This window comes from Serinus canaria, chromosome 6, assembly GCF_022539315.1.
Source record: "Serinus canaria isolate serCan28SL12 chromosome 6, serCan2020, whole genome shotgun sequence".
NCBI classification, from domain to species: domain Eukaryota; kingdom Metazoa; phylum Chordata; class Aves; order Passeriformes; family Fringillidae; genus Serinus; species Serinus canaria.
Window position 1 is genome coordinate 5175003 of NC_066320.1, and position 19417 is coordinate 5194419.

General features: G+C 45.8%; 1 protein-coding gene across 4 annotated transcripts in view; it reads left to right on the forward strand.

Annotated features, from left to right (window-relative positions):
- The window catches only part of PCDH15 (protocadherin related 15), a 263505-nt gene that overhangs the window by 136941 nt on the left and 107147 nt on the right, over positions 1–19417 (forward strand). For all 4 annotated transcript variants that reach the window (XM_030241129.2, XM_030241128.2, XM_050976520.1 and 1 more), the window contains 3 exons: positions 1035–1167; positions 6771–6850; positions 7735–7828. In XM_030241129.2, the coding sequence (XP_030096989.2) occupies positions 1035–1167; positions 6771–6850; positions 7735–7828 (307 nt within the window). The remainder of the gene's footprint in view (positions 1–1034; positions 1168–6770; positions 6851–7734; positions 7829–19417) is intronic.

A 19417-nucleotide genomic window follows, 5' to 3' on the forward strand; every position in this document is an offset into this window, starting at 1 on the left:
CAGGGGGACTCCTGGCTCCCTTCCTCAAGCTGAGGCTGTTGGATATCAAGTGGGTTTACAGGATGGTCTGTTCAGGGTCTTCAGTGTCCCAAAGAACCTTCAGAATTCCACCTGGAATGCTGTTTGCAGTCTGTCTGGGGCAGGGATTCACTGCAGCTCAAGGGTTTGCCAGGGGTTTGCAGCTTCCTGCATGCCACAGCTCTGAAATGGGATTTATTGCTCTGAAGTGAGGATTACTGACCCACAGCACCACAGCAGACTTGTGTGCTTCTCTTCTCCCAGCATTTCCCTCTCTGCCAGCATTCCCTGCTCCCCCTTTCCCAAGCTGGCTGCCAGCAGGGATGCTCCAGGAATGGCTGTTGGGTGTGGCATAATTCCAGCCTGGAATTTGAGCTGCTCCCACAGAGGATACAGCACATTGGGAGCTTTTTTTTTTGGAGCATGCACTGATATCTCACTGGTCTGTTTTTGAAAGAACACCATTCTGGGCTGCTCTGGGGAAAATTATTGAGCTTTTCTTCCTGTTCAGAGTTCCTCTACAACTCCCTGAAAAGTGGTTGTAGTCAGGTGGGGTTGGTCTCTTTCTCCAGGCAGCACTGACAGAACCAGAGGATGCAGCCTCAAGCTGCACCAAGGGAAATACAGGTTGGATATTAGGAAAAAGTGTTTTACAGAAAGGGTGATAAAGTACTGGAGTTGTCTGCCTGGGGAGGTGGTGGAGTCACCATCCCTGGATGTGTTTAAAAACAGCCTGGATGTGGCACTGGGTGCCAGGGTTTAGTTGAGGTGTTGGGGCTGGGTTGGACTCGATGATCTTGGAGGTCTCTTCCAACCCAGAGATTCTGTGAATGTGGCAGCCTGCCTTCCTTTTGATCCAGAAGGAAAAATATGTCCTGAAGCTTTTAGAGGAGCAAAGGGAGGCTGTTAGAGCTCTAGAACACACTGTGTGTAAATCAACCACTGTGGGTTGCCTTGTGGATTGAATTCATTGATTCTGACTGGTTTTGACTGGTTTTTCCCCCCTTGCACTGCAGGAGCTCCATCACCACTGTTTACATCGAGGTGCTGCCTCCCAACAACCAGAGCCCTCCACGCTTCCCCCAGCTGATGTACAGCCTGGAAGTCAGCGAGGCCATGAGGATCGGCGCTGTGCTGTTAAACCTGCAGGTACACAGGCTTCCCTGGCACTCCCTGAGGCTGCTGAAACCCTCTCCACCTTCCTGCCCTCTGTGTCATGCCATGCACAAGCCAGTCTTTTCATCTAGGGGGAAAAAGGGGCAGTTCAAAGGGGTAGAAAATTGTTTTGTTTTCATCAGCAGCTCCTTTTACATGGACTATAGAGAAAAAGGGCTCACTTGGCTCTTTCTGTTACTTCTTTCTTTGATTTAAATATTGTAAAAGATGCTGTAGGCTGCAAATGGCACTGCCCAGAGAAGCTGGGGCTGCCCCTGCATCCCTGGAAGTGTCCAAGGCCAGGCTGGATGGGATTTGGAGCAGCCTGGGACAGTGGAAGGTGTCCCTGCCCATGGCAAGGGGTGGAACAAGTTGATCTTCAAAGTGCCTTCCAATCCAAACCATTCTGGAATTCTGTGATAATTATACTAGAAAAAAAATTCTATGAGTGGCTGGGAGCTATAAAGGACTGTGATTTATTGTGTTAGAATCTGTCTCTGTATTTGCCAGCAGATCAGAGGAGCTTCAGCAACTCATTCATGGGGAATTTCAGCAAGATTTTGGGCAATTTGCCTTCCCTAGCCTGTAATTTTTGAAAAGTGACTGAAGATATTTCTACCCCATGGTGTGTGTAACAGGCTGAGAAGGAGCAGAGATCCCAGTGCTGCCAGGCCCAGGATTAGTGGGACCTTGTGCCCTGGGATCAGGGAACAGCTTCTGGCCAGGTCCAGGAGCAGGACCATCCCTCATCCTCGTGCAGCAGGACCAGACCTCCCCTTGCTGCGCTAAGAGTTAAAAAATCAGTTCTTTCCTCACTTATTTACTGTTCCTTATCTACTGCATTGTATCCTGCCTCAAAACCAGCTGTGCAAAATAGGGAAATAAATGGCAACTCTTCACTGAGTTTTTTTTTTTTTTTTAAAGGATCAGAAACTTAATGCTGTATTTAGCAGCAGTGCAATAAAGGAGCCCTAATTAACTCACTGAGGCAGGTGGATGGGAAAGCTCCTGCTTAAATGGTTTCCTGCTGAAAGGCTGGGATTATTCTGGCTGGTTAAGCTCACACAGTCACCTGTGCTGAGGGAGGATGACTAATTTAGCTCAGTGCTGCCAATTAACTCCTGGCACATCTGTGGTGCCTGCAGGGAGGGAGGAGTGGGAAGGGCCAGGCTGTTCAGGAGCCTTCTCCTCCCTGGTGAGAGACACTTGGGGTTGGAAGCCCCAAAGAGGAACAGGAGCCAGGAACATGCTGAGGAACAGAAACATTTGTGTTTCCTTGACAGGTGCTGGAATCTGTGGCCTGAGGGATCTTTGGAGGCAGAAAAAAACCTCTTGGCAGGTTTTAGTATTGAAGGATTTGATGGGATTTAAATGTGGTTGGAAAGTGAAGCTCCAGTGGAATGATCTGCTTTAATGTTTCACTAAACCCCAAGCAGCTCATTCTGGGCTGGCCCTGCTGAGGGACCTCCAGGGCTGTGTCCAGTTCTGGGTCCCCAATCCAGGAAGGACCTGGAGGGGCTGGAGCATGTCCAGGGCAGGGAAGGGAGCTGGGGAAGGAGCTGGAGCCCCAGGAGGGGCTGAGGGAGCTGGGAAAGGGGCTGAGCCTGGAGCAAAGGAGGCTCAGGGGGGACCTTGTGGCTCTGCACAACTCCCTGCCAGGAGGGGACAGCCAGGGGGGGTCGGGCTGTGCTGCCAGGGAACAGGGACAGGACAAGGGGAAAGGGGCTCAGGCTGGGCCAGGGGAGGCTCAGCTTGGACAGCAGCAGGAATTTCTGCATGGAAAGGGTGCTCAGGCCTTGGCAGGGGCTGCCCAGGGAGCTTTGCAGTGCCCATCCCTGGAGGTGTCCCAGGAAGGGCTGGAGGTGGCACTCAGTGCTCTGGGCTGGGGACAAGGTGGGCACAGCTGGGACTCCATGGGCTGGCAGGGATTTTCCAGCCTCAAGGATCCTGCATTTTATGAAAAATCTTTGATTGTTAAATCCCAAATATGCTTGGCTTTAGCTTTGGTGGTTGGTCCAGGACTTGTAGGTCTTGTAGGTCTGGTTGTCCTCAACCTGAAATGTGGAAGACAGAGAGGGATTTTTCACAAGGGTCCAGAGTGCCAGGACACAGGGAATAGCTCCACACTGCCAGAGGGAAGGGAGGGATGGGATATTGGGAAGGAATTGTTCCCTGGCAGGGTGGGCAGGCCCTGGCACAGGGTGCCCAGAGCAGCTGGGGCTGCCCCTGGATCCCTGGCAGTGCCCAAGGCCAGGCTGGAATTCGGTGCTTGGAGCAGCAACAGTGGAAGGTGTCCCTGCCCATGGCAGGGGTTGTGGCACTGGATGGGCTTTAAGGATCTCTCCCAACCCAGTGCCAAGTCCAGCTCCCTTGTCCTGCATTAAAACCTCCATCTGTATTAAAGGCCTTCCCCTGTGGGCAGCATATTTCTGTTCTCATCTTCCTTTTTTCTCTCCAGTGTAAAATCCACCAGGATATTTTAAAGATTCATTAACTGAATATTTAAACTTCTGAAATCCTGTGCTGCCTTTTCCACACAACACAAAGTTCCCTGTAAGACACCTTGGTTTGGGTTTTATTGCCTGTGTTCCATCAATGATATGGAATATCACCAGGCCTCAAATATTGAACCAGTGTTTTTGTGTGTATATTTTCACACTGATGTTTCTTTTGCTGTGTCTTATCAATCCAATCAGTGTTTGGGCTGCTGCAGTTTTAGAAATTACGCTTTTATGGCTCTCTCTTAGTAATAATGTGGTAGTTCTGCATACAGCAGGAGGGTTACAAAATTCTGTAGAGAGCCAGCAAAACTTTTCAAGTATTCCCAAATTATCCAATCTGAATATCTGCAAAACATTAGGGTGAGTAACAATGCAAATGTAGCTGCTTTAAATTTGCCCTTTAGACTCTGGAAAAATAAAATTCACTTTTTTCTTGTCCATTAAAATTTCTTATGCTGATGATGGAGGGCTTTATTTCTTTCTTATCCCCTTATTTATTTTCTGATGCACCCAGCTGGTCTTGACTGGTGTTTTAATTAACAACATTTGAGATTAATGCAATATTAAATGATCTCCACTGCATTAATTTGTAAATAAACCTCAGAGTTTATTGCATGCCTGGGAGGCATTTATGGCTTCATGTTCTGCCAGCCATTATTAATTAAAATATGCAAATGCTGTCATTTTTCTGGGAGCCTGAAGAACAAATAGGGCTGTTAGCAGGGTCCAGTTATGTGCTGAACAAGGAGCTAACATGGAATTGTTGTGTGCAATTTATGAAATCACTCTAGGCCATTGATCTGGAAAAAATCAGGAATAGGTTGCTCTTTTCCCTTGCCTTGGGTGGTTTTCTTCTGTACACAAGTACTTTGTGCTCTTTACTTTTAAAGAGAGCAGGAGTTTTTAAAAGCAATTATTAAAAGCAGGAGTTTTTAAAAGCAAGTTTTCTCCCCTTTTTTATTTAAGGTTTTCTGTGGGGATAAGGAGAAAATGAAATCAATGACAGCCAGTCTGATTTTGTGGCTTCCTGAGAGCCCCCTGACTTGCTATGAGAGAATGCAGACCATAATGACACCCCTGAGACAACTCAGTTTGAAGGGAGGGCAGCATGCCCTGCAGGGAAGGTGAAAGGAGGACAAAGGGCTAAAGACAGGAGCAGCCATGGAATTCTGGTGATTCAGGATCGAGGGCAGTCCTCAGAGATGCCAGCTCCTCACATGGTCTGCCCCCAGTGCTGGCAGCCTTTTGTGTTCTTGGCTCAGATCCTGACTGTTCATGTCCTCGGGCCAGGGAGATCCAAATTCCACCCACGCCTCCTGTCACTCAGTGCCACCCATGGAATTTATAAACAATTCTCCCAGTCTGTTGTCGATGTTGTGGATGGGAATATTGATCAGTGCTGGGAGAGCTGTACACACCCAAGCAGAACTGAGTCAGTACTAGCACCACCCACTATACTGCCTGGCCTTCATTTTGATGATGGGTTTAATTCTTGCTTGATCCCACCCTCCACTTGGAGACTCTTGTTGGAACTCCTTTGGGAAAATATCCCAACAAGCAGTGGGAAAAGCCTTCACCATGGCTCAGCTACTTTTGTTGTCCTGTTGGAAAATCAGATTAAATTGCTTCAGTGTCCTTTAGTGCTGGAGAAATTCAGTTCTGTGTCATCCATCTGCATCTTGGCCTTGCAGGGAACTTAAAAATAATTTGGATATTTGTGGGTTTCTGGGAATTTGCACTCCACCTGCCTGGTGTCTGATTTCCTGGCTCATTCCTCCATGAAGGATAGACCTTGGGTTTGTCCTCCAGCATTTTAGTTCTCTGGGAGTGCCCAAAAAACCCCCAAATCTCTGATGGCTTTGAGATTGCTCCAGCCCTTGTAGACACCAGGATGGACTTCACCAGGCTTGAATTCCAGCAGCTGACTCAAAGATGCTCTGTTTATGAACATTTTCTCTGCCTGACTCTTGCCCAGCTCTCAGCTGAAGTTTTGTCCCCGTTAATTTGGTTTGGAGCTGGAATGGGGGCACTTTTACCTCTTCTGACCTTCTCAACATCATCCCTTCTGCTTTTCAAACCACTCCTCAGGTTCCTTTGTGTGCTGTCCTGTTTCTATTCCAGTTTTGCCTTGACTTCTTCTGGCTCTCCCCCCATCCACTTTCTCTTGCTCTTTCTTTGTGCTGATCCTTTCTGTCTGACTTAGCCCCTGTTTTTTATTTGGCTAAGCCAAGATGTTTTTTTACTGTATTCCCTTCTCTGCCTGCGCATTTAAATGGTTTGTGCTTCTGCTCTTAATTTTGGGGAGGGACATTTGAGTTGGGTTTTTGTTGTATTTCTTGGGTTTTTATCTCAAAAACTGGTGGTCAGGTCAAAGCTATGCAGCCTTTGATTGTGGCCCACAGAAACAACTTGACAGGAGCAAGGGGAAGGTTGGCCTCTTCTAGACAAGAGGAAATGGCCTCAGGTGGCACCAGAAGAGATATCAAAAGTAGTTTATTCAACTTTTGAAAGAATTTTTACCTAATAGGTGGAATATCCTTATTTTGGTGCTGGTACTGTCTGTTCTTAAAGGCCTTACCCTGATCTTCAACCCCCAAAAAGCAAATTGTTGGGGAGGGTGAGTGCTGCAGTTGGAACTCACTGGAGCATCGCCCAGAGATTTGGCTTCTAATAAAATAACAGAAAGAGGGATCTTGATAAGAAATGGGAATGAAGAATGGGAAGAAAGGAAACTGAAAGTTCAGTCTAATCAGTATGGAGCTGCAGAAAAATAGAAGTAAATGATTAAAGCCTGAATGTCATACTCATGCTGCTGGATGTAGCTGTAGTTTGATAATTAGATAATCACTGATAATTAATAGCAATTATTATCCTGCATTCAGGATATTGTCATTTCTGTGCAGCATAGGAATTCTGATGTGCTCCAACTTTATCTTGAGTAGCCCATCAGTAACCAGAGTTGCTTTAGAAACAGGGGTTGGTGTCATCCCTGTGGGAAACTTTCCTAAAACTTGATTCCCCAGTTTCTGCATAGAAAGGAAGAGAAGAAACCTTTGCCACTGACTGAATTTTATCCTTTTTTTTCCTTCCCTAAAGGCTTTCGATAGGGAGGGTGACCCCATCAAATACCTCATTCAGAATGGAGATCCTCAGCAAGTTTTTAATCTCTCTCAGAGGTAAGTGGGAAACCCTTGGAAAACAGACTTGGAGCTTGTCAGCCCAGGAAATGAGGAGCTGAGGGAAAAGGGTTGTGCTCAGACACCTTCAGCTGCTCCTTCCAGGGGCTGTCAGCCATTAATGAGAGCTCTGTGAGCCAAATTCCACTCTGGGCTTTGTCACTGGCCACTGTTTATTTATTTTAAACACTTTAGGTAAGAGAAACTCACTGAGGTGGAAAGATTCCATTTAAAAGAGTGGCCAGGGATTAATTAAAACCCTTTTACCTGTCAGCTCCTGACTAATGGCAGGGACAATTTTTGCTTTAATTTCCTGACTTGTTATGGTTTAGCCTGTAGTGAAAAGCCTTTTGAGCATAGTTTAAGAACTGTATTTTCCTTAAATTGAATTCCAACTTAAATAGAGTGAGGAAAAGAGGGTTTATAATGAAGTGTAAGCCCCAGACTGGTCTGTGCCTGGCCCACCACCCTTTATTTTACCTATTATTAGCTATTAATTATTATTTGCAATCCAAAGTATCCTTTTCCTTGCAGGAGGAAGGGAGGGTGGTGAGCTGACTTCCCACAATAAATGATGGGGCAGAAGTAACCTGGGGCTTATTAATTCCTGGTGTAAAAGAATTTTAATTTGGTGTGAAGGAAAGATTGTGAACTTAAATACCCAAACCTCCTGAGACAGGTTGATGTTTTAATCCAGGATTATTCCTGCATCTGAGTAGAGAGTATTAGGAACTGGCTCATGGCTTTTCTTGGCTTTCACCCACAGAAAGCCTAAAAGCTCCTGCAAAGAGGAGCCTTGGTGTCAGCAAGGTGCTGGAGCTCAGGTGTTTACAGACCTCTCCCAGGTGCCCTGATAATGTTTCCTGGTGTTGTTTCATTGCCAGCTCTGGCCTGCTGGCCTTGGGAAAGCCCCTGGACAGAGAGAGCACCGACCGCTACATCCTCATCGTCACGGCCTCGGACGGCAGACCCGACGGGGTGAGTGTCCTGCTGGGGGCCTGGAGAAGGCTGTGCTAGAACAGAGGCCAGAGCTAAAGAATAAAGCAGGGATTTATTAAAAGGCCTCCATGGATCCACCTTGGGCAGCACAAGAGCCCAGCCAGGGCTGCACCCAAGGTGAACCAAAAAGGGCACAAGATGCACACCTGGTCACAGGGTCTCTCACTTTGATCAGTTCTGCTCCATTTGCATATTGGAGTTCACTGTCCCATTCCAGCTTTAGCCCAGGCAGCCCCATCCTGCTTGTTTTTCTCTCTCCAGCCCACGTTGTTTGTGCTCTTGGGCTGAGATTTGGATCATTTGTCCTTGGTCCCCAGCTGGAGCAGGAATTGTTTTGTCTCCCTGCTCTGTGCAGAGAGCTCACCATCCCCTAATGTGAAGCTCAGACCCACACACTAAAGCAGCACAGAATCTGAAAAATAGAAAAGCTAAAACCTGAGGCATCAGTGGAGGGCTGGACAGCACTGGCCACCTCCATGTGGTCTGACTGTGTGTTTTGCATGGATCTTGACCAAACCTATCTGAAATCTGGGAGTGTTCCTTTGGTTGGTGTGGGTGAAGCCTGTGTGTCACTGCCTCTGATCACGGACAAAGGAATTTTGCTGCTGCTTTGTGTCATTGTTTAACAGCCAAGGGGTTGTGTATTCACAGATGTTCATCTTCTGTTTCTTCTCTGTGCTATTTGATACCTGCTCCTCTTCTTCCCTTCTCCCAGATGTGGAAGTTTTACTGGTGATTTGTACTTTACCTAGCCCTTTTTCACAACTGACTGTCCAGCTCTCCAGAAAAATCTGGAACAATCCCACTTCTCTTTCAAAAATAACAAATTTTTTGTCAGGAGCTATCTCCAGGTCTTCTGTGTTTGTGCCAATCTGTGACCCCACAACCAACCCCACCAACTGCTGATCACACTTGTGTTTAATACAACAAAATGGTGATTTTTTCAATTTTTATGTTACATAATAGTGGACTATTTAAGGATATGTGTTTATTGCTCAGGCAGAAGCAATGGAATTATTTTTCCTGAAAGTTTGCCTCTGGGTTGTGCAATGTACCTGGGAATGCAGCAGCTCTGCCATGGAATAATAGCACAGGTGGGGGAGAAATCTCTGTACATCTGACCTTGTGTATAAGGGCAGATCTAAAATAATACCAATAATATTAATAAATAACAAGAATGGGCTGTTCTAGAAGGATTTGAGATTGAAACAGAGCTATCTCTGACACATTGCTAGGGAGTGATCATGAAAATTCTGGGATTTGGACCTGTGCTCATTGTGGCAGAAGAAAATCTCTGTTTATTTTTTCTATCTCGTGCTCTTTTTAGCTTATTCACCTTACAATCTTAACCTTTCTACCCAGGATTCACTCAGAATTTCCACACACACATGAAAATATCAAGGAAGCCTTTATACAATTTAGTGACAACATGGAGTAATTATAACAGTCTCCACCTTTTCCATGAAAAACCTGGTTACAGTTTTTGTGGGTTTGTTCTTGGTGAACTGCTCTCATGGCTGTGAGTTTGGTGGTTTTGATCTCAAACTCTCAGCTGGGAAATCTGAAGATGTAAATTAAAGACTTGCAAGTTGGTTCAGGCTGTGTTACGCTTCTGAAATACTCTCAGGGGTGTAAAAAAAAAGGGACTGAAAAGCTCATTCCTGTTCCTTTCATCTAGAGAGAGATTCATTTGCTTTGCCCCAGGATTAAGTGGCCAGCAGATTAATTCTAACATTCTGAAGGTGATAGTTGGGGTTTTGAAAGGAAATCCTGTTAATCATGGCACAGTGCTTAGTAGAAAATAGTTGTATGTGAGCTGAGATATGGTGTTTGAAGCTCAGCTCTGGAAAAACCACCCAAAATAAACCATGGAGGGCCCCTTTAGAGCTGTCCCTGGACTGTGCTGCTGGACACCTCTTGAAGTTCTTGTTACTGGTTGTAACAACAAAATCCACCTTAAGAACTCCACCCCTGCTCTTTGATCTCCTCTCCTCCCTCAATCCCCTTGGCAGGGGCTGCCCCAGGGAGCTTTGGAGTGCCCATCCCTGGAGGTGTCCAAGGAAGGGCTGGACAAGGCACTCAGTGCTCTGAGGATCAGTCACAGAGCAGATTTGATAATCTTGGAGATCTTTTCCAGCCTTGTCTGATTTCCAGCCTTCTATGATTTCATACCAGATGTTTTGCCCTGGCATTTTGCAGCTGCAGGTGTGTGTGCATGGTTCTCAGGGCACACTCTGTAGCTTGAGCATTTTCCCTCTGCCTGGTTTGGGGTTTTTGTCACTGTCCCTTACCTGCCTGTAGCTGCTTTCTGCAGCTCATATTTTCTGTCAGTGGTGGGGCACCTTTCTTCTTAGGATTGTCCAGTTCACCAAAGCTCCTGGTGCCAGCACTGGAAAGGGTTAAGAGCTGGTCTTGCCAGGATTACAAAAAAGGCTGGATAAGCTCTTATGAGCTCCTTGGCTTTCATTTTACAAGCAAATGGATGAAACAAGGCAGCTCAAGCAAGCCATTGCATCTCCAGGCCTTTTCCATGCCAGCAAACAGTGGGTGTGACTGATTTGCCAGGCTTCCTTGTGTCTTTACAATTCCCTCGATTTGCAGCTCCTCTGGATGTGCTCCTGCTGCTTGACAGGCTTCTCCTGGAGGAGGGTCAGGACTCACTCAAAGTTCCTGGCTGGAACTCTGCCAAAGCCTTCTGAGATCCTTGGTCCAAGTGGTGCCATTTCATGGAGCAGTTTTGCTTTTTAACTAGATTTTAGCAGGAAGCAAGAGCGTCTTTCTATGAAAAAAAATAAAATTTCTAAAATTACAAAACCACTGCTCCCCAAAAACCAGCTGCTTGTCATCCAGCTCTGCTTTTTGTGAACAGTTCCATTAGTGCCTACAGAAAACTGGTGATGTCACCAGATGCCTTGTTGCAGTTTGCCTAAAATCCCACAATTAATTCCCCAGGCAGGTACAATGTCATTTAAATCCCATTAACATATTTTAGCTAGTAACATATCCAACCTGATCCCTTTCCATCCAACATGAAACCAGCTATTAGAGTCAAACCTACTTAAAGTCAGCTTTTGGATTTTATTTCTTGTATTTGCTTGGGGTTTTTTAAATTTGAAAAGCATTCAGAGGAAAAGGATTTTACTGGTGGGGGTTTTGTTGTAATTGTTATGGGGTTTTTTCAATGAGATGTGGTGGCTTGACCCTGCTCTACCCCTGCCCTCCTCAGCTGGACAGGGAAGAAAAATATAAGGAAAGACTCAGGAGCTGAGGTAAGGATAGGGAGAGATCCCTCACCAAATATTGTCATGGGCAAAACAACTTGGGGAAATCCATTGATTTTATTACCCACAACCTTAAAGCAGGGTAATGGGAAGAAAAACAAATCTTAAGAGCATCTTCCCACCACCCCTCCCTCCTTCCTGGGCTCTCCCTCTTCCCCTCCAGTGGCACAGGGAGATGGGAATGGGGGGTTGTGTTGTTTGTTCGGCTTCTTCTTCATGGACAGGAGTTTGGAGGCCTTCCCCTGCTCCAGCCTGGGATCCATCCCATGGGAGACACTTCTCCCTGATCTGCTCCAGTGTGAGTCCATCCCATGGGCTGCAGCTCTTGATGAACCACTCCAATGTGGATCCACTTCCATGGGGTCAGTCCTTCAGGGAAAGGCTCAGTGTGGGTCCCTCCTAGGTCCTGAGTGCTTTCAGCAAACCTGCTCCAGCATGGGCTTACCTCTTCCCTCAGCATCCCTGTGCTCTGGTGTGGGCTCCTGCAGGAGGATCTCTGCAGGGTCACAGCTGCCTCCCCATGGGCTTCCCCATGGAATCTCAGCTCTCCTGCCCCTCTTCCTGCCCTGCCCTGGGTGTCTGCAGAGCTGCTCCTCTCCCATGGTCTCACTCCAGTCTTCTCTGGCCACAATTACAACTGCTCAATAACAATTTTCCTTCTCAAATCCACTGTCCCAGAGGCTTCACCACCATCTCTGCCTGGTCAGTAGCAGGTTTATCCTGGATCTCCTGGAGTTGGCATCATTGGATCTTCCAGCAGCTCCTCAGAGAATCCACTCTTGCAAACCCTCACCACCAGAACCTTGCCACACAAACCCAGCCCAGGAGAACTTTCCTCCACAGCTGCACCATGGATAATTGGCATTTGTACATTTTTGCAGCTTGGTTTTGTAAACAGCAGTCAATTCCAGTTGCACAGGGGGTCTCAGGAGCTGATGTTCCTTGGGCACTGACAATTTAAATGTGGTTATTAATCCATACCTTTCAAACATAAAGATGCCCAAAAAGCCCTCAGAGAGTGGGGAAAAGGGAACATTTGTATTGGTCTTTCAAACTCACCTGAGTGAGTTCAGTGTTTGTAGCTACACCCAGTGGTATTGGTTCAGAAATTAGGGCCAGCACTCCAGAATTTCAATATCCACAGTATTTCCCAGCCAAACTCTGTGTGAACAAAGATTTTTAGCCATAATGACATGAAAGCAAAGGGGCAAAACTTCTGCTCATGAGTTCTTAAATGATAGTGTATAAAATCCTGGAATACCTCAGCTGGGAAAGGTTACTATGCTTGGAAATTGTTGATGCTTTCAGGAAGAAATTTATCCCAGACTGCTTTAAAAGCTTTCTGTCTCAACATGATGACTCTCTTGTTCTCAGAAAACCAGGAGTGCTTTTCTCCATGGAGCTAAGGTATCCCCAGGCCTGACAGGATCTTCCTTGGCCCAGGGAGACACATAAAAATGGATTCTTCTTCCCATTCTGGTATCTCCAGGAGTTCAGAGGACAGCAGTTCACCTCTCACATGAGCTTGTGGGTCCAGCAGCCCCAGCCTCACACTTGTGGTGGGGAGCAGCATTTCCTCTGGATGCCTTTCCCATAGTTATCAATGTCACAAAATCCTTAAAGTTGGAAAAGACCTCTGAGGTCATCAAACCCAACCATCAACCAGCTCCACCACTACCATGTCCTCAAGTGCCACATCCCCACGTGTCTTGAACACTTCCAGGGATGAGGACTCCACTTCCTGAGAAGCTGTTCCAGTATTTCACAATGCTTTTGGGGAAGATATTTTCTTTAATATCTAAGCTAAACATCCCCTGGCACAACTTGAGGTAATTTCTTCTCATGCTGGAGAAGACATCTTGCTCTTCCTTTTCCAGTTCCTGGATTCTTCATCTTGGACCTCCTTCCTCCACAGCTGCCACCAGGGCAGGCCAATGCTCTGTGTCTGCCCTAAAATCCACTGTAATTTAGGATAGGACACAATGTGGTATTGTCTCTCCTTTTGATCCCTGATATTCTTTAGAGAAAACGCCCATCATCATCATCAATAAAGTCTGCTGAGTTCATTTTTGCATTTGCAAAGTCTGTGGTCCCACATACCTGAATTTCTGGGGGGGTTTAAGGTTTTTGGACTTTTTCTTGCTCGTATTTCTTTATTTCTTTGTCATTACCATTTAAGGTTTTTGGATTTTTTCTTGCTCGTTTTTCTGTGTCATTACCAAAAGACCAGAGAGAGGTTTGACAAGACTGCTGTGGCACAGAGTAATTGAGCTTTCTCTGCTCTAAGCCCCAAGGCTGTTTTAACTGATTCATGTGGTGTGGTGGCAGTCATGGTGACACCGTTTGACTTTGGGGGGCTGCTAATTCCATCAAAATTAATCCAGAGCCACTTATGCCCTCATCCAGCACCTTGGCTTTCCGTGGAATGGAGTGGCCTGGCTGCCACCTTTCCATTACTCTTCCCTGGAATGCTCCTGATTGTTTAAAATGCTGAGCTGTGCTTCCCAAATTATTGTTGCTCTGAGTTATGACCTGGAGCGTTAACAGGCTTGTGGGTTTTCCCTGGAAAACACAACCTGTCACCCTTAACAATCCCACACAAGAAACAATTAAGCATGCATTAATTTAGCAGGCAGGAAAATGCTTTTATTTCCCAAGTAATGAGCTTTTAGTTATGGATGGGCAAAGTGGCATGTGAAGGTAAAAACACATTCCAAGCTCAATTTGTGTTCACAAATTGGGATGTGTTTGGATGCAATTCCAAGGAAGAATTCCTGTCTTCACCTTTCAGAGGGAGAAGCTGTAAATAAATACACTTGGATTTTGTCAGAAGAAAGAAAAAGCTATCTGTTTGTTGACGATGTTCCTTAAATGTCCATGATTTTCTCTTCCTTTCTACATGAAGTACTCATGTTTTCTGTTCTCTTTTGTGATGTATGAGGTTTTCATTTTGGGAGCTTTCCCTTTGGGCTTCATTTTGGAGTTTTGACCATTTTTCTCTTTGTCTCGTCTCCAGGCTTATTGGGATTTTTTCTCATTAGTGTAATTATTGACAAGCTAGAGAATTACACTTCCCTTCACCTCAGGGTCTTCTCTCCAAAATTTCTTTGCAGTCCAGCTGGCAATTTCCTCTTTATAGCTTGGAGAGGTGGAGAGGGTTGGGAGATACTTCTCATGGAAGGAAAGAAGATCTGAAAATGGAATCAAAGAATTGTTAATTCTGTCCCCACTCAAATTAGGTTTTCTTGAGATGAATAGCAATAAATCCTGATATGGAGATCAGCAGAATTATTTACCATTTCTTTTTTGATCAAATAAAGCTTTGCCTCCAATTGTATGATTTGCAAACTGCTTATCTCTGAACATGACAGGTTTTTCTAAGAGTTTGTCCAAATTAATAAACTTGCTCGACATCAGAGCCAAGAATGTTTCCTCTCCAAGGCCTAGAATGCTCTCATCAATTCCCAACTTCAATTTAAAGGACAGGGTACAAATAAAATAAAAACAAAGTGGAATTTCCTTCAGATTGATCATCCATAACATTTATCAGGGTCTGGCATCCTTAGGACTTGTGCAGGCAATGTAAATTTTACAATTATTGCTTAGGGATAAATTATCTATGTAAGAAATATTTGAGGGCCCCTAAGAAAGATCAGAACTGGATCTTTGTCATCGTTTGAGCCTGGCACAATGCCAGTGCCCCCATGAGAATACCTCTTTCCCTGGTATCTACTGTGAGATGTGATCAGAGACAGAGCAGAGCAGGCTCCAACTTAAGACTGAAAGAAAAAAAGAACTTTATTAACCTAAAACTACAAAGAAAAACACACAGAACACACAGAACACAGGATGAAAACCTTCCAAATTTCTTCCTCCTCCCCCCACCAAATTTCCAATTCCATCACCACCCTTTAGATAATCAATTCTCAATTCCTCGAGAAGAGAGGAGTCCCTCTTGCACCACAGACTTCCCCAGGAAACAGTCGAAACTTCTCGTGTTTCCATGTCACGTGTGGCACCGCCCGGAGAACATTTTGCCATCGTGACTCTTCCTTCCATGTCCAGTGCTCTCACCACTGCACATGGATCAGAGCTGCTTCTAGGGTTTTTCCCTTTAAGGATGCTTTGTCCAGTTCCAAAAAGAGCACAGTCCTTCTCTTTTTGGGACACCTGTCTCTCCCAAATTTCACCCCCTGGGGCCGAGGGGTCTCTTGAACAGAGATCATCTTCCTCTTCTCTGAAGACGGAGGGCACCACCACCACCCTCCTCACCCGTCGTCTCTGTTCACTCCTCCACATCACTGCACTCTCCTGGCTCTGAGCCACTGCCTCCCCCTAGAATGCAGTCTCTGTGTCACAGGAACACAAGGGGGTCCTGCTGTGGCTATACAAGAAAAGTCCAGACAAAGGCCACTCCATCATCTCCTTCCACCTAGGATTCTACTCAACATCTCTCAATCTCATCAACTTCAGGAGGAATCAGCATTTGCAAGGTTTCCATCCTCCCCAGAAGGGTTAAAAGTCCCAGGCTCTGCCGGTTTGCTTCATGAACTCCCACGCCTGGCTACCCTGCTGGGCACCCCCCCCTTCTCCTTCACGCCGGCCGCGCTATCACAGGCACAGGCTCTGGCTCTCTCTCCCTCTCCCCAGGGGGAAATGGGGGATGGCTGCCCAAAGCCCTCGCTTAGAGCCAGGCAGGGGAGGGTCTGCTCAGTTCCAAACCAGAAGCCAAAAGGAATTTCCCCTGGGAGTTCACAGCTTTTAACCCCCTGTTCTCAGAGGCGTATCCATGCCCTCAGCGGACAAACGAGGTGCCAATATTAAAATCTGAACACTGATTGGCGTGACCACACCATCACAAAAAAACTTCATTTCCTCTCAAACCACGACAATCTTTTATTTATGTTCATTATAAAAGAGGAGTTAGCAGGGTTTCTCCAGTAATGAACAGGAAATGTCTGATATGAGTCTGAGATGGCTTTTTCCCTGGTTAAATTTCCAGGAATAGCTTTAGGATTCCTTCCCAAACTGTGCTTGATGATTCTGTTGTAGAAAAGCCTCATTTTTAACCAGGCAAAGCAGTTTTCAAACTGTCCTGTGCTGGATTTGCATGAAAAGTATCCCTGAAAAACCAGCTGTGAGTTAGGTGTATCTCATTATTTTAGGGAACAATTTCTTTAAAGCTTTTTAGGGGTATTTAAATATTTCTGAAGACTTTTTTTGTTGTTTCTGTGCCTCTTTTAGCATCCTTTACAAACCTCAGTGACTTTTCATAATTGTTTGGGAAGTTTGTGAATTCACTTAACAGGAAAGGTGGAGAGAGACTCTGTACAAGGGATAGGACAGAGGGAATGGCTTCCCAGTGCCAGAGGGCAGGGATGGATGGGATATTGGGAATTAGGAACTGTTCCTTGGGAGGGTGGGCAGGCCCTGGCACAGGGTGCCCAGAGCAGCTGGGGCTGCCCCTGGATCCCTAGAAGTGCCCAAGGCTGGATGGGGTTTAGAGTAACCAGGATAGTGGAAAGCGTCCCTGTCCATGGCAGGGGTGGCACTGGGTGGGATTTGAGGTCCTTTCCAACACAAACTGTGATTCCATGGTTTTTATGTGACCTCAAAACCCATCCAGTGCCACCCCTGCCATGGGCAGGGACACCTTCCACTGTCCCAGGCTGCTCCATGCCCCAAAGTTCAACCTGGCCTTGGGCACTGCCAGGGATCCAGGGGCAGCCACAGCTGCTCTGGGCACCCTGTGCCAGGGCCTCCACATTTTTCCATAAGTTCTGATGCAGTGTCAGGCTGAAAAGAGCCTCTGGTTTATCCCTGACCATGGGCAGTGATTATTTAGTAAGTGGGATTTTAGTGTCTGGTGACTTTTCCATGATTCCCAGCAGGGTTGATGATGGTGTTCCCAATCCTGCTCTGTGCTGCAGTTCTGGAGAAGCCCCTGTAATTCATTCTGCTTTGTCAAAAAAAGGGCTTTTTCAGAACAGCACATCAGTCTGAGGTTGGAGCTTCAACAAATCTTTGGAGCCATCTAATGGGGATGTAAAAACGTTGGTTTTGGTCAATAATCTTTGTTCAAGCAGTTTCTGATGTTAAAGACACACAGGTGAGCCCCACTTCATGGTAAAGGTGGGCATTGCTGAGACAGTAGTGAGAATACAAATGTTTCCTGTGTTTGGGTGAAATAGGGAGATTTTGAAGTATTTTTCTCAGTTTCAGTCTGTTACTGATTTTAAGGAAGAGAGCCCAGGGGGTTGCTGCTAACCCAGCTTTGAATGCTCCTTGTGATTTCACCCACTGTTGGTCATTTGTTAAATTGTCATTAATAAAAAAGGAAGAGTATTTGAAATATTAGTCTTATTACAGTGATTTCTGAATTCATTCACATCTGATAATTTTCTAAACTATGATTCATATAAAAACAGGGATTACTTGAAATGTTGGTCTTCTTACAGAATCTTATTTTAACACACTTGCAAGTTTAGGGAGAGGAGCATTTGATAAAATTTCCTAAACTAATTCTAGTATTTGGCATCTTAATAAGGGTTTTTTTTTTTTCTCTTGCAAAATATTATTTCTTTGCAAAAATCTTGCCTTTTAAATTCAGAAGTCAAAATTTGAATATGACAAGTGGAGCACTGACCTGCATGTGTTGGCTGACAGGGAGGGTGCTTAAGATGAGTAAAAAATGGCCAGGAATGTGAAAAATACTGAAAATCCTTAGGCAAGAGTTGGGGAAAAAAATGCCAAACGTTTCTTTTCCTTCCTCCCTTTCTCCTTATAAAATCTTCTCAAAGGGAAAAAATGCTGCAGATGATCAACCACAGCCCATGAAAATTGTCTGGAATGAAAAGAAATCTTTTCCAAATGGGAATTCCTGCCTTAAGCCATTGTTCTTTAACACCATGTTGCCTCAGTTTATTAAATGTGAGGCTGTTTTATTTCCCTGAATTCCATGGAGCTGAGTTCCCTTTGGAGAAGCTGATTTCCATTCAGTGTGCATCACAGCAGAGCTAACATTCTGGAGTGACTTTTGCATGGACAAGAAGGCAAAAAGTGCATTTTCCTTCTAGCAATGGAATGTGGGAATGGGAATGGCAGTTTCAGGAGCTATTAGCAAATTAATGGGGCTCAGTAAACAGAAGGTGCCAGCCTGGGAGCACCTTGTGCTATCTTGGTTCAAAATCCTCTGGATTTTTGAATTTTTTAAGTGGTGAGGAGTTATTTTATGCAGATGTTGGGAGCTTTTGGGACACTGAAAGTTCACCAGCTGGATCTGGGAAGAGCTGATTCCAGCACCAACAGAGCACCAGAAGATGCAGGTCTTCATACAGAGTTTTTGGTTGGGTTTTGTCTTTTAATTTGTTTCTTTATTTGGCTGGTTTGGGGTTTTCGTTAAGGGAAGATTGGCTGCAGGTCTCCCTATGGAGCCTGTGAGGTGCCATTTTCAAACAGGTTTGTTCTTCCTAAAGCAAAGGGATTTTCTTCTGGGGACACATCTGCACAGTGTAATTCCTGTGAGTCTCCTGTCATAAACATTTCATGGAATCATGGAATTTTTATGGTTGGAAACGACCTCCAAGGTCATCAAGTCCAACATGTGACCAGGCACCACCTTGTAACTAAACCACAACTGCTAAGTGCCACATCCTCTCACTTTTTAAACACCTCCAGGCATGGGGGCTCCAAACCTCCCCTTTTAAACCTATCCCAAGGCCTGAGCACCCTTTCCATGCAGAAATTCCTGCTGCTGTCCAAGCTGAGCCTCCCCTGGCCCAGCCTGAGCCCCTTTCCCCTTGTCCTGTCCCTGTTCCCTGGCAGCACAGCCCGACCCCCCCTGGCTGTCCCCTCCTGGCAGGGAGTTGTGCAGAGCCACAAGGTCCCCCCTGAGCCTCCTTTGCTCCAGGCTCAGCCCCTTTCCCAGCTCCCTCAGCCCCTCCTGGGGCTCCAGCCCCTTCCCCAGCTCCCTTCCCTGCCCTGGACACGCTCCAGCACCTCCAAGAGGGCCCAGATTTCTCTCAAAGGAATTTGATGCAAAGCATCAGAACACAGAAGATTAAAGCTCTAAGACACTGAGTTGGGTTAATTGATTTAAAATTCAATATATTGAACACAATAAAACAAATAAAACAAGGTGGGGGTTTGGTCTGGAGCTCTCAGTCTATGGGAGCAGAGAAAAGGGATGTGACTCAAGCCAGCACCTCTCCCCATTTTGGATTGGGAGAGAAAATTTCCATAGGTAGCACAGACATATTTTGTTGACATTTCATATTAAATACAGTTA